Source organism: Hyperoodon ampullatus, assembly GCF_949752795.1.
Source record: "Hyperoodon ampullatus genome assembly, chromosome: 14".
Classification (NCBI taxonomy): domain Eukaryota; kingdom Metazoa; phylum Chordata; class Mammalia; order Artiodactyla; family Ziphiidae; genus Hyperoodon; species Hyperoodon ampullatus.
This window is the reverse complement of record NC_136927.1, coordinates 25,409,240-25,434,547: the sequence shown is the minus strand read 5'-3', so window position 1 is coordinate 25,434,547 and position 25,308 is coordinate 25,409,240. Positions and strand designations below refer to the sequence as shown.

The 25,308-nt window shown below is 51.8% G+C and overlaps 1 protein-coding gene across 1 annotated transcript; it reads right to left on the bottom strand.

The window, feature by feature from the left end:
• Nucleotides 1-550: 550 nt before the first annotated feature.
• On the bottom strand, nucleotides 551-24,953 carry LOC307063024 (uncharacterized protein C16orf96; the record flags this gene model as incomplete). Its single annotated transcript, XM_079718990.1, is given in 11 exon segments — nucleotides 551-717; nucleotides 720-769; nucleotides 1,585-1,669; nucleotides 7,008-7,110; nucleotides 7,214-7,394; nucleotides 8,526-8,618; nucleotides 10,487-10,500; nucleotides 10,928-11,092; nucleotides 12,324-12,398; nucleotides 16,633-16,743; nucleotides 24,534-24,953. Coding segments are annotated over 11 exon segments (1,464 nt in total).
• Nucleotides 24,954-25,308: the final 355 nt, after the last annotated feature.

Sequence of the window (25,308 nt, the reverse complement as noted above, 5' to 3'; positions counted from 1 at the left end):
GAGGATTCCAGGGCTGTTGCTCCAAGTGCCTCATGGATTAGCCAGAAGTAAATACAAACAATCGGGTTCTTTAAATATCCAACTCATAACAGTAATTACTGGTGGGAACAATCAACAGACAATAAAAAACCACGCATGCAATAAAATTTGGTTCCCATGAGAAAATTGGTCCTGGTAGAAATAATGGTCCCCAAAGAAAATGGACAGTGGCGTTAGCTGTAATTGGAACTGATTCTGATAAAATCATTTCAGCAAAATAAAAAGGAAAGTGATTGTTTTTAAAACCACTTTGTGCTGTATTGAAAATTGGTCAAGGAATTAAATTGGTTTAGTGGGAAATTCAATCTAGAAAGCTGTGTTCTCCATGAAACGTAGCATGAGAAGGATTGTGTTACCGGTATTTACATGAGAGTTAAAACAGCTACTGGATCAAAATGAGTCCCTTATGGAGACCCTCCCCTAAGTCCAGGGCCCCTGCACCTTCCCCAGACTAGGCTCAGGGCAGGGTCTCCACCTGCTGGGGGGAGGGGGTGACGCTGGCACTGCAGGCTCACAGCTTGGTGGGCTCCTTGGTGGACTGCATGCCGGCTCGGGACTCGAGGCGCAGAGGCCTTGGGTGCCCGGCAGGCCCTGGGGCCGGCTGGGGATCCTGCAGGGATGGCATCAGCTGTGGCAGCAGTGGCAGGGGAGGCAGAGACGGAGGCTGAGCTGGCATGTCGGCTGGGGGCCTGAGGTGGCTGAGCCCATGCTGGTGCGGGGGGGCAGGCTGCTGGGGGGCAGGAGAGACCCACGATGTGTCCCAGGGATATTCTGGAGAGAGGCTGGCCCGATGGGGTCATCTTCTCCACTAAGGAGAAGAGAAGCCCCAAGACTGGAAGTGCTCCACCTCTGCTCACCCAGTCCAGGCACCTGGCACTTCCTGGGTTTGGGGGGCGACCCAAGATAAACGAAACCAGAGGTGGACACAGAAGCGGAGTAGGGCAGCCGAGGGGACACAGGACTCGGAGGCCAGGATCTGGGCTTCGGCCCAGCTCTTGCATTCCCCAGTTCACGGTCGTGCGCCTCAGCTCCCCCACTTTAAAATGGGCTAGCTGTGCCCACCTCAGCATCCCGGTTAATGGGATAAGGACTGGGTGAGATGAGAAGGGAGGAAGTGCTTTGTATGCTGTAAAGTGCTCTCAGATGCCTGGTACGTGGTGATGTGACCAGAGGAGTCATGAGCTCAGTTGCCCCCAACTTGGCTCATGGGCCCTCAGCAGAGAGGCCCGAGGGAATGAACAGGCTCCCTCATCCCAGCTCTGCAGCCGGCTGGACCCCAGGGCACAGACACCTGGCTTGGACCCCAGGGATGGCTTCAGCCAGGAAACCTGGCTGAAGGGTAAAGGTGAAGCCCAGGACGGCTGGAGGCCCCGGCCAGGGTGCTGGGCGCCAGGTGGGGGCCACTCGAGGGATCTTCTCTGGCCCAGGTCCGGGTAGGGCAGGTGAGATATGGATGAGGTGGCGTAGGAGAGCCCCGGGCTGGGATGGAGGGCCCAGCGACCCTGCCAGAATCCCAGCTGGGCCAGGGAGCTGGGGGGCAGGTACTCACAGGGGTAAATGGCAGCAAATAAGGCACTCAGGCACGCACCCTCATATGGGCTTCGAGCTGGGGGATGCGGAACCTTAACAGCTTGGTGGAAAAGAAAGGGGAAGAGACAGGAGCTGGTGGGGGGCGCTTCCAGGGCTCTGCCCCACCCTGGAGGCCCTTTCGCTCTGGTGGGACCTGCCCTGCTGCCCCCCGTCCCCCTACCCCCTGCCGCCTCTTCACACACCCAATCCCCACCCAGTCATGCATGGAAGACCCTTCCTCCCTCCCCACCTTCGTGAGTCTAGAGCTTCTAAAGGCTGAGATGTCAGAAAAAGGCTTTTTGAAAGTAACTCAAGGCCAAGGAGGAGAGAGACATTATTTTAGCATGAAAAGATATAGGTGACGTGCTGGCCAGCCTGATAGTTCTTCAGCTATTCCCACCAGGACCAGGCCACCACAGTGCCCCACCCCACCTTCATCTTCTGTGCATGCACATTTTTTTGAGGTAAACTTCACATAAAATTAACCATTCAAAGTGAACAATTCAGTGGCATTACGTGCATTCACAAGGCTGTGCAACTGCCGTCTCCATCTGGTTCCAGAATACTTCATCACCCCCAAAAGAAACCTGTACCCATGAGGCAGTCACACACACCCCATTCACCCCTCCCCCGAGCACCCAGCAACCGCTAATCTGTTTTCTGTCTCCGTAATTTGCCTGTTCTGGAAACATCATGGGAGGGGGGGTCACACAATATGTGGCCTTTGGAGTCTGGCTCCATCCTTCACTTTTGAACCCAAGGCGTCCCTTTCTCCCTGTCTAGCCAAGAGTCACCATGACCGGCCATCCAGACCAGAGACTGCTGTACGAGGTGGGAACGTGCAGGGAAAAGAGGCCATGACAGCGAATATGCAGGAAGGACGGGGGTGGGGGGTGGTGTTGGGGGGTCACAGACGGCTGAGCAGGGCACCAGGTCTGGAGGGGACGGGCCAGGCCTCCCACCTGAGACGAATTACAGGGGCACGAAGCTCCTTCCCATGCAGGACCCCGACGGTTCCTTCTGCTTGGATGGCTGTGTCCCTCCCTGGCTGTCTCCTGACCTTCATTTTCAGAGAGTCCTTCAGACCACATGCTCCACAGGGACAACCCCCCGACCCCAGTCATTCTCTCCCCTATTTCCATGTTTCATCTTTTTTTTTTTTTTTTTTTGGCCACACTGCACGGCTTGTGGGATCTTAGTTCCCTGACCAGGGATTGAACCTGTGCCCTTGGCAGTAAAAGCACTGAGTCCTAACCACTGGACCGCCAGGGAATTCCCCATGTTTCATCTTATTCACTTGCTGAAATTACTCATTTCATTTCACCATCCTTCGTGGAGTAAAAACTCTAAGGGGGCAGTAACTTTACTTTGACCTCACCAGGTCTCTCCAGCGGCATCCAAAACACACCTGGCACCAAGGAGGGCTAAGGACTGACGGGCTGAGTGACCAGGGCCGTGTGGCAGCAGGAGGTGCCGTTCAGCTCCGCCTTTAAGAAAGAACTCATCAGGGCTTCCCTGGTGGCGCAGTGGTTGAGAGTCCGCCTGCCGATGCAGGGGACATGGGTTCGTGCCCCGGTCCGGGAAGATCCCACGTGCCGTGGAGTGGCTGGGCCCGTGAGCATGGCCGCTGAGCCTGCGTGTCTGGAGCCTGTGCTCCGCGACGGGAGAGGCCACAACAGTGAAAGGCCCGTGTACAGCAAAAAAAAAAAAAAGAAAGAAAGAACTCATCGTTCAGTTCTGGAGAGCACAGGGAGCCGACAGCCTCCACCTGTTAGCACTCGGGGTCTGTTAGCATCTCTGGCCAAAATGGGAGCACAGGGCCTGGCCATCTGCTGGGCAGTGTTTGCTTGGAAGGTCCCCACTGGGCTGGCCTGGACTTTTTCAGGTTTGCACACTGTCTGAGGGTCTCTCTTTGTTAACGCCTCCCCATCCCAAACCTATTGCATTCCTAACTCTGCCTCAGGGTCTGTGCCCTGGAGGACCCAACTGACACAGGGGACCACACTGATTCCCCATTAGCCTTTGGGATCCAGGTAGCTTGGGTCATGTCCCTTGAACCTGAGCTAGGAACGACCTCCCATGTGCTTTGCAGGTTCGGGGTAAGAGCAAAGGCCCAGTTGAGGATCACTCCCTGGTCCCCACTCTGATCACCGGTTGGCACCCGGATCCCTCCACAGGTCAGAGGTAGGACCTGCTGACCAGCCAACCAGTGAGACTGACACACTGCTTCCCTCCAAGGTGAGGCACATGAGCCTGGGATACAGATTCAAAACCAAGACCCAGTGAGGCCTGGGAACCCAGCTCTGAGCCTGCACTCTCCTTGAAGGCCCACAGACACCTTGGATGCAGAGGCCCAAACCCAAACTTGCCACCTGATCCCAATATCTGCTTCTCCCACGACCTCCTCCACGGCTTTCCCACCTCTGCGAGAGCCAAAAGCCAAGCAGCTGGGAGGCTCCCGATGGGAGGGGACATTTGAGCCCTGGCAGATGAGAAAGCTTCCCCAGGGATTCCAGGCGGAGCACACGGCACATGCAGGGGCTCAGACGGGGGTAACAGCCTGGATCGTTGAGAGAGCAAGCAAGCAGTTCTGGGAGGCTGGAGGCAGGGAGCAGACGAGGCTGGGGCGGGGAGTGGCCAAGGGGCCCTGCAGACCAGCCAAGGAGATCGGACTCTGGGGACAATGCACCCCAAGACGTCCCTGTCCTAATCCCCAGAACCTGTGACTATGTCACTTTACATGGCAGAGGGAGCTTTGTAAATGTTATCAAGTTAAGGACCTTGAGATGGGGAAATGATCCTGGATTAACTGGATGGGTCCAACGTAATTGCAAGGTCCTTATGAGGGGAGGCCAGAGGTTCAGAGTCAGAGAAGGAGATGGGAGGACAGACACTGAGGTCAGAGAGATGCACTCTGAAGATGGCAGAAGGGGCCACGAGCCAAGGAATGTGGGAGGCCTCTGGAAGGACATGGAGTCTCCCCTTGAGCCTCAGACGGAACCAGCCCTGCAGACACCTCGACCTTAGCCCTGTAAGATTCACTTCCGATTTGACCTCCAGAACTAAGATGAAATAAACTTGGATAGTTTTAAGCTCCTGTTTGTGGTAATGTTATAGCAGCCATAGGACACTCACCCAGCCGGGTTCTGAGCGGGGGAGGGGCCTGGTCAGGAGCGGGTTTGAGACCATTCACTCAGTGCTGGTGAGGACGGTGAGGCTGGTGAGGCATCTCCCCCTCCATCTGCGTCCCTGCTGCCTCTGCCTACCTGAGCCCTGCCTGTACTTAGCCCCCCTTCCATTGAGACCTCTCTGGAAATCCAGCCTCATGCTGGGGGCACTGCTTACTAGGGATCAAGGGTTCCCCTGCCCGGCCTGAGATCCTGACCACTGTGCAGGCATCAGGAGGGCACAGGCTGGCTGGACGGCCCTTGGTGGCCCTGTGGGCAAACGATGGATGGATGCATCTGGGATCAGCCTGGACCTGGGAGGGGGGCTCACATCAGCTAGTTTAGGTTTAGATATTGAGTGTGTTTTGGATTAGAATTTTCTTTTGAGTAAAAAATGCGTAATAAGACAAACTGATCAAAAGATCCAGCCACAGGTGGGTTTTGAATTGATTCCTATTTCTAGTTAGACTTTGTGGCCCCCAAGCAGGATAAAGCAATTGAGGCATCCTGATCCACTCCTGCTTTGCTGCATGGGTCTGGAGAACAAACAAGCCCTGGGGAGAAGAGCCCCACGCTCTTGATGACAGCCCTGGGGAGCTGGGTGGGGACGCCATCCGATGGATGACTGGAGACGAAGGTCGGGTCTGTAGATCACCCTGACCCCTCCCCCAACGGTGGGCTCCCGGCAAGCGACCCTCACCCACTCATTTGTGCAATGCCTCACCAGCCGGTGCAGGGTGAGAGGAGGCAGTGCAGGGCCTGGCAAGAAGTTGAGCTCATTAAATATTGGCCACCATTGCTGTTATCCTGCCTGGTGATCCCAGCCCGAGTCTCTTCTCGACAGCATCTGCGTCTGGGGGCATCGTCCAGGTGGAGCCATTAACACTGCAAGGGCCACATCCGTGCCCCAGGGGGAATGCAGGGTTCAAGATGGTGACCTGCCCCCTGGACCAGGGAAGGGGCCTGTAGTGAGTTGAATGGCAGCTGCCCAAAAGATGTGTCCCCCTGGAACCTGTGAATGTGACCTTGTTTAAAGAAAAGGTCTCTGCAGATGTAATTAAGTGAAGGACCTTCAGATGAGGGCATCTGAGTTAAGAGACAGAAGACGAGGAGACACAGGGAGAAGCCACATGAAGAAGGAGGCAGAGACGGGGTGATCCAGCCCCAACCCCAGGAATGCCTGGAGTTCCCAGAAGCTGGAAGAGGCAGAAAGGATCCTCCACTAGGGCCTTCGGAGGGAGCACGGCCCTGCCGACACCTTGATTTTGGACTTCTGGCCTCCTGTACTGTGAGAGTTAATTTCTATCGTCCTAAGCCGCCCAACTGGTGGTCATTTGTTGCAGCCCCGGGACACTAAAGCAGGGTGCTGTCCTCTCTGTCTAGCACACCCAGGAAAAGAGTCCCCTTTCCTTTGCTTAGGTGTCTGGTGGTTGTTCTCAAGTCAATGGAGGCAAAGTAGGGTGAGGAGGGACACCATGGACGGAATTTAACCCCCTGACCACTCTGTGGCTCCTGGACCAGCCCCAGTAGGGCAGTGTGTGGAACCCCTCTTCCCAGAGCAGGGTAACCTCAAAGGGGCAGGCAGAGAAGGTATTTCTGGCCCAGTGCAGGAGCTGAGTCCCGGGGTCCCTGGTCGGAGCCAGCTGGAGCCAGGGCCTCGACACTGCAGTAACCAGAGCAATTCATTCCACATCTCCCGCTGGCCCAACCCTCCCCAACCCGTGACAATTAGGACACAGGCCTCCAGTCTGTCCTGGCGTCCTCCTCATCACGCCCAACCCCAGCCCGATCTTCCCACTCCAGGTAGACTCACCTTCCCGAGTTCCTAAGTGTGCCTGCCTTCCACCCACCACAGGGCCTTTGCACTGCTATTCCCTTCCCCCGGCTCACTCTGCTCCCACCTGATCCCTTCATCCAGCTAAGCCTTATCCCCTTTTCAGAGGCCTCAGGACAGCAGTCTAGGACCTCCTCCTTGAACCAGTGTCCCTTGTCACAACTCTCCCAACACCAGGAGGCCATCCGGTACCCCTCCCCAGCATCCCTTGTCACAAGCTGTCCCAGTACAGTGCCTGGCATACAGTAGGATCCCATGTTTGCAAGTGGCTGTGTGAGGAGCCCCCAGTCACGGATGTTGCCGGCTCTGGGCCCCCCCTGCATCACACTGGGCCTCACAATGCCCAGCAAAGTCAGGACACGGGGCAGGGGTGCCCAGGAAGCCCTGAGGCTCCTCACCTGCCAGCTCCTTCTCTGCGCCGGTCAGAGGCCGCACCCTGTCCTTGCTGTTCATTCGGCCCTTGTACAGGATCCCGTCCACTCCCAGGATGTCCACCTCGGCCTGTTGGGTGGCCCGGGGCCCCGGGTAAGGGAGTGTTCACAGAGGCAGCAGGGCCTGGCTTACCCCAGGGTTGCCCAATGCCAGGGGCTGCAGACTGACTCATGGAATCATAGTCCAACAACTCGGGGTCCCCGTAGGGGTAGATTGTCGACAAGTTACATGATTTGAAATCAAGGTTGGTGTCATTTCCGGTGCCGTCACCCCAGTTCTGCTGGGAGCCCAGCGAGTCCAGGCTCCCCTCCAGGGCTGCAAGGTTCTGGAGCTTCTGCAGCCGCTGCTGTTCCCTGGGGCAGGGCAGGGGGGTCAGCAGCCACTTGGAGACTCCTCCGCCCCAGAGGAGCCTCAGATTGGGTCCTAGGGCCTGGCCTGTAGCAAGGGAAGACTGGAATTTCTTCCAGCTTCAGCTTGGGTGATGCAGCCGGGCAGGCCTGGGGCCTGGTATGTGGATACAGACAGGCACCGTTGGGGCAGAGGGGAAAACTGAGACCCATGTTCTCCCAGACCTGGAGCCCTGGTCTGGCCTGCCAAATGCAGGCTCTTAACCTCTTTTTTTTTTTTGGCCCCACTGAGCGGCATGTGGGATCTTAGTTCCCTGACCAGGGATCAAACCGGTGCCCCCTGCAGGGGAAGCACGGAGTCTTAACCACTGGACCGCCAGGGAGGTCCCTCTTAACCTCTCATCCCAAGAGGGAGTCAGGCGAGTGAGGGTGGGGGCACCACCGGGCACAGGCCCCCATGTCCCTCCCCTTCATGTGGCTGAGGCTGCTATTCAGCCATCACTCCCCGCCTGGCCAGACATACCCTCAGGCCTGGGGGCCGGGGAGCCAGAAGCACCCATGAAGCTGTGGGTGTCAGGGGATGAGGGGCAGGGCCGGGGCCCAGGGAGCTAGCCGTGGGCAGAGGAAACCTGCAGGTTTAGGCGCCAGAGCCCGCCACTCACTAGCTGTGAGACCTCAGGTGGGTTGCTCAAGCTCTTTGAGCCTCGGTTTCTTCAACTGTGAAATGGGATGATAGCAGAATGACCTCAGAGGTTAAGGTGTAAGGATTCAACGAGGTCAGTCTGTCACAGAGGTTGGCACAGTGCCTGCCCGGCTGCAGCAAGCCCCACGGAGGACCCAGGGTCATGACTCACTTCTTCCAGCTGAAAGCACTCACTTCTTCCAGCTGAAAGCAGGCCCATCAACCCTAGCTCACAGGGGGGCGTGAGCTTTAAATGAGAGACTCTCCCTCCCTTAACAGTTCTTGGCCGATGATAGATGCCCGATAACCTGTCTGTTCCTCTCCCCATGAGCACCTCACATGCCCGTCTGCAGCCCCACCACCCAGGACAGCTCCCCTGCAGACGGCTGCAGTGCCCCGGACAGCCTTTGCATCTTGGAACTGGAGTTTGCGTCTCTGGACTCCCACCTGCTCACCTCACCTGTTGCCGCTGCAGGTACTCGTAGCTGTTGGCACTGGCCGGCCGCAGCCGCGACAGCAGGTGGGCACTGCGGATGGTGATGAGTTGCCTGTGGAGGACAAGAGCTAAGTGGGAGGCGCACGTGGCCAGCAGAGGGCCCAGCTTCCACCTCTTCCAGGAAGCTCGCCCTCAAACACGGCCTTCCCTCTAGAAAGATCCACAGCATGGGGCCACCATCCTCTTCATAAATCATAAAGAACAGCTGTTCTGATAATAAAAGGAAAACCCCTGAACAGGTGAGTCCTAGAAGTGGGATGCAGGTTGGAGGTTGGCAGGGGTGGGTGGAGGGGGATGGGGAATGATTGCTACGGACACGGGGTTTCCTTCCGGTTGGGTGGAAAGGTTCTGGCACTAGATTGAGGTGGTGGCGGCACAATATTGTCAATGTACTAAATGCCCCTGAACTGTTAACTTTAAAATAGTTAATTTATATTATGTGTATTTGACCTCAGTACAAGAAATAAAAATAGTAAAACATCAGCCTTCTGAGGAGCTGGAACTGTTCTACATCTTGATCTGAGTGGTGGTTACCAAGGTGTGTACACATGTAAAAACTCATCCAGTTGTAAAACAAATGTTTACATACTTTACTGTATGCATGTTAAGCCTCAATAAAAATTTAAAGTCATGCATATTGTCAGCATTTTAGAAAGTACAGAAAAACACAAAGAAATCACTGTAACCACTGTAATCAAATACTTTGATATGTGTCCTTCCAGTATTTTTCCATGTTATGTTTTTTTTTTAACAAAAATAGGATCATGACATACATCCTACTTGTTTTTTTCATTTAATTTACTGTAAACATTTTTCCAGGTCATTAAACATTCTTTTGTGACTGTGCCATCCAATATGGCAGCCACTGGCCACATGTGGCTATTTAAATTAACTAAATTTATTAAAAAAATTTTTTTATTTTAATTTTTATTTATTTATTTTTGGCCACACCATGCGGCATGTGGGATCTTAGTTCCCCGACCAGGAATAGAACCCGTGCCCCCTGCAGTGGAAGCACAGAGTACTAACCAATGCACCACCAGGGAATTGATGGAGTGTTTTTTTTAAAGTTACAGAAATCATAACATTTCATTCAAATATTTTAGTCAATTTTCTTACATGCCTGCAATACCGTTATCCCATCTAACACAATGAGCAGTCATTCCTGACGTTGATCTAATTCCCAGCCCATTTTCAGAGTTGGAGCAACTGAACCAGGAAACAAAGTAAGTCTCCTCGTGTGTTGCATTTGGTTGTTGTGTCACTTGAGACTCTCTTAATCTAGAACAGTCTCTGTCCCACTTTTTTTCACCCTGCCATTGAATTATGGAAGAAAAACAGGTCAGTTGTTCTGTAGATAACTGAGTTACTCCGGCTGTAATCCTGCACTGATTTGTATGATTTCTATGACAAGTGTGTTCCGTATCTGTTTTGCTTATCATCATATCCTCGCTAACCAGCATCAGAGGTACCCAATAGGTGGATGATGAGTGAATAAATCCTCATTTTACAGATGAGAAAACTGAGGCTCGAAGAGGTTCTATAATTCAAGGCATACTGCCAATCATGGTGGGGCTGCAACTTGGACCCAGAGCTGCCTGATTCTAAACCCAAGCTCTTTTGTCCTCACCAGCCACCCCAGCTGCAGGAACCACACAACACTGAAATGGCTGGCCTGACTGCTCCTGTCTCTCTATTGGATGGTACACATTAAGGCTATGACTTCTTATCAACATTTCCCCAGGGTCAGGCTCAACACAAGTGATCATTAAATGATGAATGAATAAACGACTGACCAGCAGGACAGGACACCCCCTCTGCCCGCCATGTCCCTTTGCTTGCGTTATGGTGGTCAGCCTCCAAGATGCTCTGCAACTATAACTCTTGGTATTCACATCCCCATATGGTCCCCTCTCGCACTGAACAGGGCTGACCTGTGTAACCAACAGGATACTACAGAAATGATGGAGTGTGACTTCTGTGGCTAAGTCATCAAAGATGTTACAGCTTCTGTCTTGCTCTCTTGGACCATGTGCTCTGGGTGGCCCACTGGCTGCCATGTTGTGAGGCCAGTCAAGCAGCCCTAAGGAGGATCTGTGTGATAAGGAAGTGAGGAGCCTTGCCCACAGCCATGTGAGGGCGCCATCTTGGAAGCAGCTCTTCCAGCTCCAGTCAAGCCTTCATATGACAGCAGCCCTGGATGACATCCTGACTATAGCCTCGTGGGAGACCCTGAGCTACTGAGCTAAGCTGTTCCCAAATTCTTAACCCTCAGAAACTGTGAACGTTTGCTGTCTTAAGGGACTAAATTTCAGGGTAGTTTGTTACGCAGCAGGTGGTGACTAATACAGGGGTCCTCACCTTGGTGCGTAGGTCTTTGTCCAGCTGCTCCACAGTCTTCTTCCAGTCATCCTCATTGGCCATAACCCTGAACAGCATGCCCTGAATCGTCTCATTCAGCTCCATCGCCACTGCGTCCAGGTCAGTCCGGCTTCCCTTGCCTGCCAGGGAGCGCCTGTCGGCTTTCTAGAGAGAGATGGGACTCAGGGAGGCAGGGCTGCTGGGGTGGGAGCAGGAAGAGGCTGGGGGAGATCAGACCACTTTGGTCAGTTTTTCTAGTTTGGGACCCTGGATACCCAGCCTTGGCTTAAATTCAACCTTGGGGTCTCTGCTGGCTCAAACACAACCATTAGATCAAAGCCAAGGTTTCCTGTGATGGAGAAGTTGGGGCATGGTTTTTAATTCACATAAATTGTCACAAACTCTAATTCAAAAAGATATATGCACCCTATGCTCATAGCAGCACTACTCACAATAGCCAAGACATGGAAACAACCTAAATGTCCATCAACAGATGAATGGATAAAGAAGATGTGGTATACATATACAATGGAATATTACTCAGCATTAAAAAGAACAAAATAATGCCATTTGCAGCAACATGGATGCAACTAGAGATTATCATACTAAGTGAAGTCAGAAAGAGAAAAACAAATACCATATAATATCACTTATATGTGGAATCTAAAATATGACACAAATGAACCTATATATGAAACAGAAACAGAATCATGGACATAGAGAACAGACTAGTGGTTGGATGGAATATTACTCAGCATTAAAAAGAACAAAATAATGCCATTTGCAGCAACATGGATGCAACTAGAGATTATCATACTAAGTGAAGTCAGAAAGAGAAAGACAAATACCATATAATATCACTTATATGTGGAATCTAAAATATGACACAAATGAACCTATATATGAAACAGAAACAGAATCATGGACATAGAGAACAGACTAGTGGTTGCCAAGGGGGAGGGGGTTGGGGGATGGATGGAATGGGATGTAACTATTATATATAGGATGGATAAACAAGAAGGTCCTACTGTATAGCACAGAGAACTATATTTAATATCCTATGATAAACCATAATGGAAAACAATGTTAAAAAAAGAACGTATGTATATATGTTTATGTATAACTGAATCACTTTGCTGTACAACAGTAATTAACATAACATTGTAAATCAACTATACTTCAATTTTAAAAAATTGTCACTAATCCTGAGTTAACTGAAAATAGGAATTGATGGAACAACTTTTGAGAACTTCCCCCAAACTTTCTATATGATAAAAGTGGAAGGAGACTCCGGAAGTCTGCCTGCCTTTGTCTTGGCTGGATGATTCCATTATCCTGGTGGGAGAGCTGGGCTCAGAATGGGGCAGTGCGGGGAGAGGAATCTCTGCTCACTCACCTCTTTCAGCTCCTGCTCCATCGCACTTTTGTCTTCCTTGTACATTTCTACGTTTTTAACCTGAGAATGGACAACCTAAGAACAGAAGCAGAGGGCATGTCACCTATCCTCGGAAGTCCTGAGGATAGCCTCTACCTCCCACGTCCACCCTAGGAAGGGACAGTGGGGCTAGGTGGACAGCAGGCGGGGTGGCACATTGGAAGGCTTGGGCTCCAGGTGCCCAGATCAGAAGGGAAGGAACGTGGGACTTGGCACAAGACGTCCCCTTGGAGGTGGCCTCACAGAACTACAGGTGGCTACACAGGAAAGGAAGGAAGACCTGAGGAAGGAAAGCATAAACAAACGCTGATGCTTTGGGTCCCCAGATGTTTAAGACAAGTGCATCTCTTCTGATCTGTAATGGGGTCCCCGTGAGAATGACAGTCTATTCATCCACCAAGCACTTATATGCCACACATGCTGTGCCCCAGGGTCAGGGGAAAACCTTATTTCCCATCCCCATGACTCCATGAAAAACCAACTCCCTGCATTAATTCTGCCCTCTCTCCACTTACTGGGCCCTCCTTATGACAGCAGCAGCCAGCTAACCTGCTTGGGAAGAGCCTCACATCCAATGGGCCATGTCCCCAGAGGGTAGGGTCACTCCTCCTCCAAAGCTGGCAGCAGGCTTCTACTTCTCCCTACATATCTGGTTTCCCTTTTACCCTCAGAAACAGAACCCCTAACTTTTAGCTGGCATCTGGCAGACCAGAATCATGACTATATTTCGCAGCCTCCCTTATAGCTTGATGTGACCACTGAGGTGTAAATGGAAGTGGGTCAGTGTCCTCTTCACTGCTGGCTTGGAAGCAGAGTTAATGACTGGAGTGCCAGCAGCCGTTTTGGACCATGTGGTGACCTTGTGAATGGAAGTGACACACCATGGAGTTCAATACCAGCTCTGAGTTTCTTGAATGTAAAAGAGAGATACACTTATGCCTTAAGTCAGTTATTTGGGAGTTTTATGTTATTCAAAGATGAACCTAATTCTTTTTTTTAATATTTATTTTGGCTGCGCAGGGTCTCAGTTGTGGCATGCGGACTTCTTAGTTGCAGCACGCATGCAGGATATAGTTCCCCGACCAGGGATCGAACCCAGGTCCCCTGCATTGGGAGCGTGGAGTCTTTACCCACTGGACCACCAGGGAGGTCCCAAGATGAACCTAATTCTAATTAATGCAAAGCTCCTTCACATCCACCTTGCCCCAGATGGGTCTCGAGGTCTAGGATGGACGGTGGAGATAATGGAAGGGAGATCCTGCTTCAGCCTCATGTCAGGCTGCTTCCTCCAACACCACATTAGCAGGGAGCTGACTTCTAGAGTCACCAGGCCCAACATGAACACTTAGATCCCCACTTGGTTCTTCCTAGTTAAAATCTAAAGAGGAGCCAGGAGCCTCTAACTTCCACTACCACAGTAACCTGCGTTACTGGGTTGACTAATGTCCTCCCCAGAATTCATGCCTGTCCAGAACCTGTGAACATGGTCTTATTTGGAAATAGATCTTTGCAGATCTAATTAGTTAAGATGAGGTCATACTGGATTAGGGCAGCCCACATGGATAAGGAGGCCACGTGAAGGCACAGATATACACACAGAGAGGAAGGCCACATGACAACGGAGGCAGAGACTGGGGTGATGCGTCTATAAGCCAAGGAACACCTGGAGCCACCAGAAGCTGGGAGAGGCCAGGAAGGATCCTCCCCTAGAGGCTTCAGACAGAGCAAGGCCCTGCCAGCACCTTGATTTGGGGCTTCTAGCCTCCAGAACTGTGAACGAGTACATGTCTCGTTTTATACCATCCAGTTTGTGGTCATCTGTTACGGCAGCCGCAGGAAACTGGTACACCCACTAAGTGGCAGAATCGGGATTGAAACCCAGGCCTATCCAACCACAATAGCAGACTGCCTCACAACTGGCTGGTTACTCTGCCTGAATCTGTTTCCTCCTAGTTCAAATGGCATTAATACCACTCCTGTCCCAAAGATGCTGAGGGGACTAGAAATGGCATTTTCCTAGGAGAGTTGGCATTTGATACACATCAGCTGTCTTATCCGTCCCCTCCTGCACCAAGCCAGAGCCTTGGATATAATAGTTTGTTCCAAGAATGGCTTTGGAATGCAGCCTCTAGCTTATAAAAGACACCTGTCCACTTGCAAAGGGCAAATAATGTTTTCACATTATTTGAGTCAGTAAGAAAGAGTTCTAGGGCTTCCCTGGTGGTGCAGTGGTTGAGAGTCCACCTGCCGATGCAGGGGACGCAGGTTCGTGCCCCGGTCCGGGAGGATCCCACATGCCGCGGAGAGGCTGGGCCCGTGAGCCATGGCCACTGGGCCTGCGCGTCCGGAGCCTGTGCTCCGCAACGGGAGAGGCCACAATGGTGAGAGGCCCGCGTACCACAAAAAAAAAAAGAAAGAGTTCTATCCTCACTTATTTTCCTGCTGCGTTCTTAGTGGGAAACACTCCAAGGGGGGGACTCTAAGGTGATGGAAACATTTACATCTCGATTGGGTGGTGCTGACATGGGTGTACCAAGAGGCAAAAATTAATCTAGCTCTTACACTTCAGGCCTGGGCATTTTACTGTGCATAAAGCATACTTTCATTAAAAGCAAACAAATACTACCGCTCCCCCGCAAAAAACACATAAGGGCTTTGGTGCTGTCCATCTTGTTGACTGCTGTATCGCTGGGCCCTGGAAGGGCACCTGGCACACAGTGAAGGCTCAATGACGTTGGCTGAATGACTCAGGGAATGAATGGGGATTTCTCGTGCCACCTGTTACGTCCAGAACATTTTCTCCCAGGCATCCAGGTAACGCAGTAAGAGCGGTGTTTCCTCTCTAGTCCCGATGCTGCGACAGTACCAGGGCAGAGGTGTCTGCCCTCCCTCCTTCCTCTACTGGAAGGGCTCCACGAGCCTGCTGATCTCTTGCAGCCCATGTTCATTTAAGAACTATTTAACGAAGCGTGCTGTGTACAAAGCCCAGCTCCTGATCCTTCCAGGGTTCACTTTTATAAGCAATTAGTTCTTGCTGGCACAACGGGCAGGAAGGAAGTCTGGACAAAGGCTGACTTGATCCATTTGGTCTGTTTGGCCAAACTCCTCTTGAGTTTCTCTCAACGAGTGACGAGTGACAGCTCCTTGGAGGCAGATCCTACACCCACCCCCACCCCCCACCCCGAGCAGGGCAGGACATGGTGCTGGACACACATCAGAAGTGCTGAAAGAACTGGCCCTGGTCTCCGACCAGGAAGGACACCAATAGGTCCCTAGGACATGGCATCCCAGTCTGTCTGAAAAGCAGTGGCTAAATGAGGGCGCAGAGTTGGCAGGAGACTATGTATTTCCTGATCCTGGTGCTCACGAAAGTCTGGGCCTGAAACCGTGTATTAGGAGCCCACACATGGCCCAGGCACCCTCCTTTCCCCGCTTGGGCTGGGTATCGGCTCACCTTCAATGAGCTCCTCTCCCGTCCAAGTTGCCCTGTGCACGCTAGGCTGGTCACTGTGTGTGACCACCTTGGGAGGGGGAGCTGTGCCCTCCCCTTTCGCTGCCCACACCCTAGTGCATCCCACCAACGGCCCCCTGACTTGGAATCAGAAGCCCTCTATGGAAATCACCTCAGGTGGATCTGTTTGGGATTTTGTCTCTTTATACCCTGGGGGAAAGGTCATCTCCTCCCACCGGGAATGACTTTGATCCTTTCCCCAAGGGTCTGGGATGCCTCTGGGACGAGGCACAGATGGGACTGGTACCGAGGTCATCAGGGCAGGGTCATCAGGCCAGCTCAGTGAGCACAAGGGAGAAGCTGTCTGGGTGAAAGACCCCTGGGAGGTGCTCTGCATCGTCCTCACATTTCTCATCAGACTCTGCTGTTCTGGACAGGCCCCACGGTGTGGGAACTCAGAAACAAGCCAGTTTAGGGGAAAGGTTATGAACATGAACAAGTGGCTCAAGAAATCCTCTTATCCACTCATCGATTCATTCAGCACATTCTAAGCCTTCACTTTGCGCCAGGCACCCTTTTGGTGTGGGTGACCCAAGGAGTGAATGAGACAGATCCTGTTCAGGCCCTCTTGTTTATGTGTTGGGGGTGTGGGTGGCAGGATTTGTTTGCTCTTCATGGAAGTGTAACTTACACACAGTAAAATGCCAGGAAAGTGTCCCTGGTTCCCCTGCCTTCAGGATGTCTGTGAAATCTTTGGGGAGAATCTGAATGTCCCGATGAGGAATCCTCCCTCCTCTGGGCCCTTCCGGACCTCCGAACCTTAAACTCATCCAGGCGAATCTGGAGCTTGTCCACTGCCCTGTCCAGCATGAGGTGGTGGTCCTTTATCATCTCTATCTGGTGGCCCCAAATTCTCTCAAGTTCTTCATCCTACAAGGGGGAGACATAGACACAAGAGGCCTCTGCTTCTGAGGTCGCCATGGCCGGGAAGGGACTTCAAGAGTGTACCAGACCAGGGCGTCCCCAGCCTGCCAGCCAACTGCCACTTTAGACACTTGTCAGGGGGAACCATGTGGCCGCCCACCCCTGGGAGCCTTGCACCAGCGGGGGCAGATCTGCCTCCACGGGGCTGCACCTCCCTTCTGGGCCCCACTCCCTCCCCAGGGCTCCTTTCAGACATTTCTCCAAAGATGATATACAAATGGGCAATAAGCACAAGAAAAGATGCTCAACATCATTAGTCACCAGGAAAATAAAAATCAAAACCACAGTGAGATACGCTAGGATGGCTATCATCAAAAAGACAGAAAATAAGAAGTGTTGGTGAGGATGTGGAGAAATTGGAATCCTTATACACTGCTGGCAGGAATATAAAATGGTGCAGCCTCTTTGGAAAACAGGCTGACAGTTCCCCAAGACTGAAACACAGTTACCATGTGGTCCATCAATTCCACCTCTAGGTATATAGAAATGAAAGCCTATGTTCACAGAAAATCTTGTACAGCAATGTTCATAGTGGCATTATTCCTAATAGCCAAAAGGTGGAAACAACCCAAATACCCATCAACTGATAAACAAAATCTGGTCTACCCATACAATGGAATATTATATGGCAAAAAAAAAGTACTGATACACGTTACAGATAAGCCTGAAGACATTACGGTAAGCGACTTCCGTGGTGGTCCAGTGGTAAAGAATCCACCTTCCAATGCCGGGGATGCAGGTTCAATCCCTGATCAGGGAACTAAGATCCCACATGCCACAGGGCAACTAAGCTCACATGCCGCAACTACTGAGCTTGCACACCTCAACAAGAGAGCCCGCATGCCACAAACTACAGAGCCCACGCACCCTGGAGCCTGCAGGCCACAACTAGAGAGCCCATGCACCCTGGAGCCTGGGCGCCACAACTAGAAAGAGAAAATCCATATGCCACAACTAGGGAGAAGCCCACGCACCACAATGAAGAGCCCACGCTGCAGTGAAAGATCCTGTGTGCCTCAACGAAGATCGTGCATGCCGCAACTAAGACCCGACGCAGCCAAAAAGATAAGAAAAAAGAAAAAAGAAAACAAAATTACAAAAAAAACCCTCAAAAAACCTTCTACTCCAGTATAAAATAAAGATTAAAAAAAAAAAAGACATTATGGTAAGTGAAGAAGTGGGGCTCGAGGAGGTGCAGAAATGGAGAATGACAGCTAATGGTTAAGGGGGTTCTCTCTGGGCTGCTGAAAATGTCTTAAAATTGACTGTGATAGTTGCACGACTGTGAGTACACTAAAATCACTGCACTGGATACTTCATTTTAAATTGAGGTAAAACTGACATATAACATTATGGTGTGCTTTATTTTTTTAAATAAATTTATTTATTACTTATTTTTGGCTGTGTTGGGTCTTTGTTGCTGTGCATGGGCTTTCTCTAGTCGCAGCGAGAGGGGGCTACTCTTCGTTGTGGTGCACGGGCTTCTCATTGTCGTGGCTTCTCTTGCTGCGGAGCATGGGCTCTAGGCGCACGAGCTTCAGTAGTTGTGGCATGTGGGCTCAGTAGTTGTGGCACACGGGCTTAGTTGCTCCACGGCATGTGGGATCTTCCCAGACCAGGGCTCGAAACCGTGTCCCCTGCATTGGCAGGCAGATTCTTAACCACTGTGCCACGAGGGAAGCCCCCAGTATACTTTAAATGGATGAACTTCCTGGTATGTGGAATATATCTCAATAAAGCTTTAAAGAATAGCATTTTTGTTTTAACTGGGGGAAACTGCAACACTGTCTATTGGATGGTATTCACTAGTTACTGTTAATTTTTCTGGGAGTGGTAATAGTATTAAGAGACCAGTTTTCCAAGGCCTTATCTGCTGTAGATAGAAAAATGCTTTTCAGAGAAATCTACAAGGTCCAGATGCCCCACCTATGCAGGGATGGTTCCCCCTCCCCTTGTATCTCTGGGTGTAACCAGGGGACCAAATCACCTGAGCAGGAATCATACCCACCCCTCCCTTGGGTAACTACAGGGCAAACCCAGAAACGATGGCCTGGTGGGCCGCTCCATGGGTAGGGGCTGCACAGGAGAGGAGGAAGACTCTTTTCTCGTGGGTCTCCTAGGACATGCAGTTAAAGGTTTCCCACCCCAGATCTAGCCTGCTTCTCCCCAGGGGTGCCATGCCCTGAACTCTAGACTGTGTTGGTGGGAGAACAGCCAGGAAGGTCCCACTTGGCCCCTCAGGCCACAGTCAGGGCTGGGATGGAGCCAAGTTCAGGGAAGCGAATTCTAGAAAGCTGCCCTTCTTGCAAGCGGAATGTCCATTCATTCATTCTCCCTCTGTCTGTCTTTCTGTCTCTTTCTCTCTGTCTGAAGATGGTTTCAAGAATGTAGGTTCGACCTGGGGTCCAAGTGCTTCCAGAAGCTTTCAAGGGCTGATAAGGGGGTCCAAGACAAACATCCCCTTGAACAATCAGCTAGACTGGTCTACAAGGCCTCAGAGCCAGAACTTTGGGAAATGGGAATGCTAACACCACTTCCTTCCCAGGGAAGGAGGAATGCAATAGCCCTTCCCGGCACCCTGGGAAGAGCACTGCCAACACAGGAAGTTCATTACTATTACTGCAATAACTTTCACCTTGATTCTCTAAAACCCCAAAGCGTCTTCCGTGCCCTTAAGCTTTGCTTTGAAATTCTCAAAAACCAATTTAAATTTAAAATCATTTTTAACTGTGGGATACACAGCAGGAGATTTTGGTTGGGGGAGTAAAATGGGGTGGGGGTTTTGAAATTTCAAAAAAAAAGCAGCAACAGGTTGTTACAATCCCCTAGTGGGACACACAAGTTTATTTATGGAAACGGGATTAGCCAGAACAATCTTAATAACAAACAGCAGACATGGCCCCTGATTTTCCCCTGTGAGGCCAGCCGGGGTTATCATAACAGATGAGATAACCTGAGATACCTGAGATAACTGAGGCCTCGAGGAGACAGCCAGGGGCTTCTGAGCAGCTTTCTAAAACTCCTGTTCAGGGCTGCCTGGGAGATGCGGGCAGGGCCTGGGAACCTGCAATTCTGGAAATGCTCCCTGGCGCCGGGAGCCTGGGTGGGTGCCCCCCTGGAGGTTGCACAGCAAGCAGAGAGCCCAGGTTTTCTAAGCAGTTCTCAATGGGGCGATTTGGCCCCCAGTGGGCATTTGGCAAGTCTGGAGACATTTCTGGTTGTCAAGACTATGGGGCGTTCCTGGCATCTAGTGGGTAGAGGCCAAGGATGCTGCTCAGCATCCCTCAGTGCACAGGACAGTCTCTACCACAAAGAATTATCCGGCCCCAAATGTCAGTCATGCCGAGGGTTAGAAACTGCAATCGATTTAAGCTTGCTTAGTGAGGACCTGCTGCCCTGCCCAAGCCCCCCAATCCAGCGATGTGCTGACCAAGAGCACCACCCCTTGTGCTGCACCTGTGGGTCCTCCCAAACCTCTCCAGAAGCCCCCTTGGTGCCTGCCCTCGTTTCCAGGGCACCGTTCACCCCATCTGGGGTAGGTGCTGGGGCTGGGAGGCTTGTCTTTCCCCATGAAGGGTGGCATTTGGTCTGCCAGCCTGGCTGACGTGGGCCGGAGTTGGGGGGACGGTGGTGAGTGGGCTGTAGATTCTTAGCTAAGCAGCTTGCACAGCCCTAGAACCAGCTACCGTGGCAACCCCGACAATGGGTCACCGTGGTAACCCTGGCAACCTCAGCCAGTCTGGGACTTGGCGACATTCTCTAACTGTGGTGGGGACATTCCTAGGTGCACAAACAGTCCTCTCAGGGTGGCATGACCAGTCCCGAACCTGTCCACCAGCACCCTGTGTGAGCTGGCTGGGCCACTCTGGGTACTTGTGCATTCTAGGAGACTTCATCCATCAAGGCAGGCCGGGGGCAGGCTGCTCCGGAGGGGCTGGCACCTTGGACATCATGTCCACCTCTCCAGCTTTGAGGCCCCTGTAACCTGCCCTCAGCCACCCCTGCAGCCTTCTGTGTCTCTAGTAACACTTCTTGTCTTAAAGTCTATCCTGTCTGATGTTAGTATAGTAACTCCAGCTCTCTTCTGGCTACTGCTTGTGTGGAGTATCTTTTTCTATCCTTTTACTTCCAACCTATCTGTCTTTGAATCAGTGTGTCTCTTGGAGACAGCATATAGTTAGATGATCTCTGCTTTTTGTGCGTGTGGTAAAACACACATAACAATACTAAAGTGAACAATTCAGTGGCAGTTGGTACATTCACAGGTTTGTGCAGCCGTCACCACTATCTAGTTCCAGAACATTTTCATCGCCCCAGAAAAAAACCCATACCCACCAGCACTCAACTCCCAGCCCCCGGCAACTGACATTTTCTGTTGCTACAGACTTGCCTATTCTGGGCGTTGTCTATGAACAGAATCATGCAGTGTGGTTCTCTGTGCCCGGCTGCTTCCACTGAGCATGAAGATTTATGGCTCACACCGTGTCGCTTTGCCTCTCGCCTGCGTCAGCCCATCTCGGCCAGAACGGACATCCAGCTCTGTGCTAAGCAGCTCCCATGCTTTATCTTGTTTGGTTTTAATTGTTGTAACAATCCTGGGAGGAGGAGGCCGTGGCCATCCCTCACCCCTTCCAGGGGTAAGTGGCATCTCAGCACCCACACTCCTATGCCTTCCAACTACCCACTCGGCCCAAGTTGGCACTGGCTCCCCATTTTCTAACTCTGTGACCCCGAGTGGGTTACTTAACCTCTCTGTGCCTCCATTTCCCCATCTGTAAGTGCGGGATAATGACAGCACCTGCCTCTTAGAGTCGTTAAGAAGATTAAAGGAGTGAACAGGCAGAGCATCCAGCTCACCTGGCATGCAGTGAGCGCTTGTCCTCAAGATCATTCCCCGGGGGAGGGAGCGAGTGGAGGAGTGAGGGTGAAGGGGACAGTGAGGGGAAGAGGCACAAGGCCCAGGAAAGTCGGGCTGGTGGACTCTGCCCTGTGCTTCTCGTGGCCTATAGAGTCTCTCAGTTCTAGGAAGGGATCTTGCATTGTCTGTTTCTGTCACCTCTACAAACACCTGCACCAGGGCTCCCACCTTTTTCAGCCCCCAGGTTGGACATAAAGCCTGGTGGCCCCTGTGTATTGATACCTTTGGGGTGCCTGCCAGTCCAGGCAGCGGGAATGGGCCCCCAGGAGCTCTAATTCTTCGGCACGACCCTGCCTGCCTGGCCAGGAGTGGACACCTGACCCCAGGTGTGCCATCTCATTCTCTTACCCAAAAATTATAACCAGAAGACCTGGAGACTGGCAGCTGGAAGCTGAGACAAGTTAAGGGCTGTTTTTAAGATGCAGGAGATCTACGAACGCTTCCTCCCTTTGAGGCCTGCCCACCCACTTCTTCCTTGGTGCCAATGAGAAACCCCAGCAACCTTCAAATAATACACTGCTTTTGTTTAAAAAGAGCCTCAACTCAGGAATTCCCTAGTGGTCCAGTGGTTAAGACTGGGTGCTTTCACTGCAGGGAGCCCGGGTTCAATCCCTGGTTTGGGAACTACGATCCTGCAAGCTGCACGGCGAGGCCAAAAAAAAAGAGTCTCAAGCCAAATGCCCAGCAACAGGTGAACGGTTAAACCCAATGTGGTCTGTCCCTACAATAGAATACTATTCAGCCATAAAAGGGAGTGAAGCACAGACACAGGCTACAATGTGGATGAACCTGGGAAACATGATGCTCAGTGAGAGAAGCCAGACACAAAAAGCCATATATTGTATGATTCTATTTATATGAAATGCCCAGAATTTGGTAAATCTTTAGAGCCAGAAAGCAGATTAGCATTGTTGGGGTGGGGGGAGGAGGAGTGGGGAGTGATGACAACACAGGATTTCCTTTTGGAGCCATGCAAATGGTTTAGAAGGGGATAGAGGTGGTACTTGCACTACATTATCAATGCACCCAATGCCACCCAGCTGTTCACTTCATGTTATGTGACTTGCACCTCCATTTAAATAAGAGGAGTGTTAACCTAAGACACCCTGGAATGACTCCTCCGTGTGATGGATGTTCTCTGTTGCCCCCGCACATCCATCCCCTGCCCGTACTCGGTGCCCTCAGAGGCTGACCCACAGGCACTGTGCTCTCCACACCCCTGGCACTCTGACTTCTGGCCCTCTTGTTTGGCCAATGGGAGGAAGGGAGGAGAGAGAGGCTGGGGTATTTATTCTTCAAAATCCAACTCTTCCCCCAGGCTACAGCTCCTGATGGATAACTGTGTGCTGGGTGGGGAGGCAGGGGAGCAAGGGGTCCAAGGTGGGTCCTGAATTAGAAGGCCTCAGCTCATCCCTGTTCCACGGTCACTGGCTGCTGCACCCGCAGCAAATCAATGACATTTCTTTTCTTTTCTTTTCTTTAAATTGGAGTATAGTTGCTTTACAATGTTGTGTTAGTTTCTGCTGTACAATAAAGTAAATCAGCTATATGTATACATAATCCCCTCCCTCTTGGACCTCCCTGCCCCCCCATCCCAGCCATCTAGGTCATCACAGAACACTGAGCTGAGCTCCCTGTGCTATACAGCAGGTTCCCACTAGCTACCTATTTTACACATGGTAGTGTACTTATGTCAATCCTAATCTCCCACTTCGTCCCACCCTCCCCTTCCCCGCCGTATCCACGTCCGTTCTCTACATCTGCGTCTCTATTCTTGCCCTGCAAATAAGTTTGTCTGTACCATTTTTCTAGATTCCACATATATGTGTTAATATATGATATTTGTTTTTCTTTCTTACTTCATTCTGTATGACAGAGTCTAGGTCCATCCACAACTCTACAAATGACCCAATTTCGTTCCTTTTTATGGATGAGTAATATTCCATTGTATATATGTACAACATCTTCTTTATCCATTCACCTGTTGATGGACATTTAGGTTGCTTCCACGTCCTGGCTATTGTAAATAGTGCTGCAATGAACACTGGTGTTCATGTGCCTTTTTGAATTATGGTTTTCTCAGGGTATATGCCCAGTAGTGGGATTCCTGGGTCATATGGTAGTTCTATTTTCTGAGTGTCAGTTTAGTCACCTACAGGTCCTCAATTATCTTTTTTTCATTGAGGTGAGATTCACATAACATACCATTTGAGGGCTTCCCTGGTGGTGCAGTGGTTGAGAGTCCGCCTGCCGATGCAGGGGACACGGGTTCGTGCCCTGGTCCAGGAAGATCCCACATGCCGCGGAGCGGCTGGGCCCGTGAGCCATGGCCGCTGAGCCTGCACGTCTGGAGCCTGTGCTCCACAATGGGAGAGGCCACAACAGTGAGAGGCCCGCGTACTGCAAAAAAAAAAAAAAAAAAGAAAAAAAAATACCATTTGAAAGTGTACAGTTCAGTGGCATTTACTGCTTTCATAGTGTTGTGCTCTATTTAGTTCTAAAATCACCACCCCAAAAGGAAACCCTGTAACCACTAAGCAGTCCTTCCCCATTTCCTCTCCCTCCAGCCCCTGGCAACCACCCATCTGCTTTCTGCCTCTACGAATGTGCCCACTCTGGACATTTCACACAGTGTACAGCCTTCTTTCCTCTACACTGATGAAGGATGGAAACTTGGAGCTTTGGTTCTCCCTGAGTCCAAAGCCGAATTCCTCTCCTGGTTAAGGGCAGGGCCCCTCATCAGGGGCACCAGGTAGGGGTGAACAGCCTGTCAGGAGAGCCAAGGGGGCAGGCAGCTTCTGGAGTCCAGGTGGCTTACCTTGGCCATGGCTTCCTCATTGCCCTCCACTATCTTACAGAGCTTTATCAGGTTCCACAAGTCTTGGGTGGGCTGGCCAGTGCCCTGGCTGCCCTCCAGCAGCTGGGAGGTGGAGGGCAGTTCCCGCAGCACGGCCAGCTGGCTCTCCATCTTGTCCACACGGCTCATCAGGTGGTCGAAGACGTTGCCGAGCCTCTTCATGGGGTTAAGGATGGGCTGGGAGTCTCCTTCCCGGGGCATGAACATGGCTGGTGAGGTGTGGAGGAAGTCCTCATCCCCCGAGAGGACCTTCTCAAGGTCAGCCATGTGGATGTGCTCCAGGATACCCTGGAGCAGGAGGTGCAGGGCCTTGAAGTTCACCACCCCGCACTGTGGGCTGGCAATGTTGACCAGCTCCGAGAACGTGAGCGAGAAGCTCATTCTGCCAGGGATAGGGGCCGGCTGGGCTGGCCTTCTGGGCGTCCATGGGGACAAACGGTGGCTTTCGGTAGACCCGCAAGCTGTACGGCCAGGTCCTCAGGGGCCCGGGGAGCCTGCAAGTCACAGTGGTCAGGGAGAGAATGGCCTCTGTCCCGGCCGGAGCTCAGATGAGTTTCCGGTGCATGGGCGAGCGGGCAAGCTTCTGAGAGCCTGGGGTGGGCAGAGAAGCTGCTCAGTTAATTGTTGAGGAATGTTCCAACAGACCAACGGGCCGCCTTTTAATTCAAGCCCTTCAGTTTTGTAAGACCGATGACCCCTTCCAAGAAGCATGCAGGGGGCGTGATGGAGAGGCAGC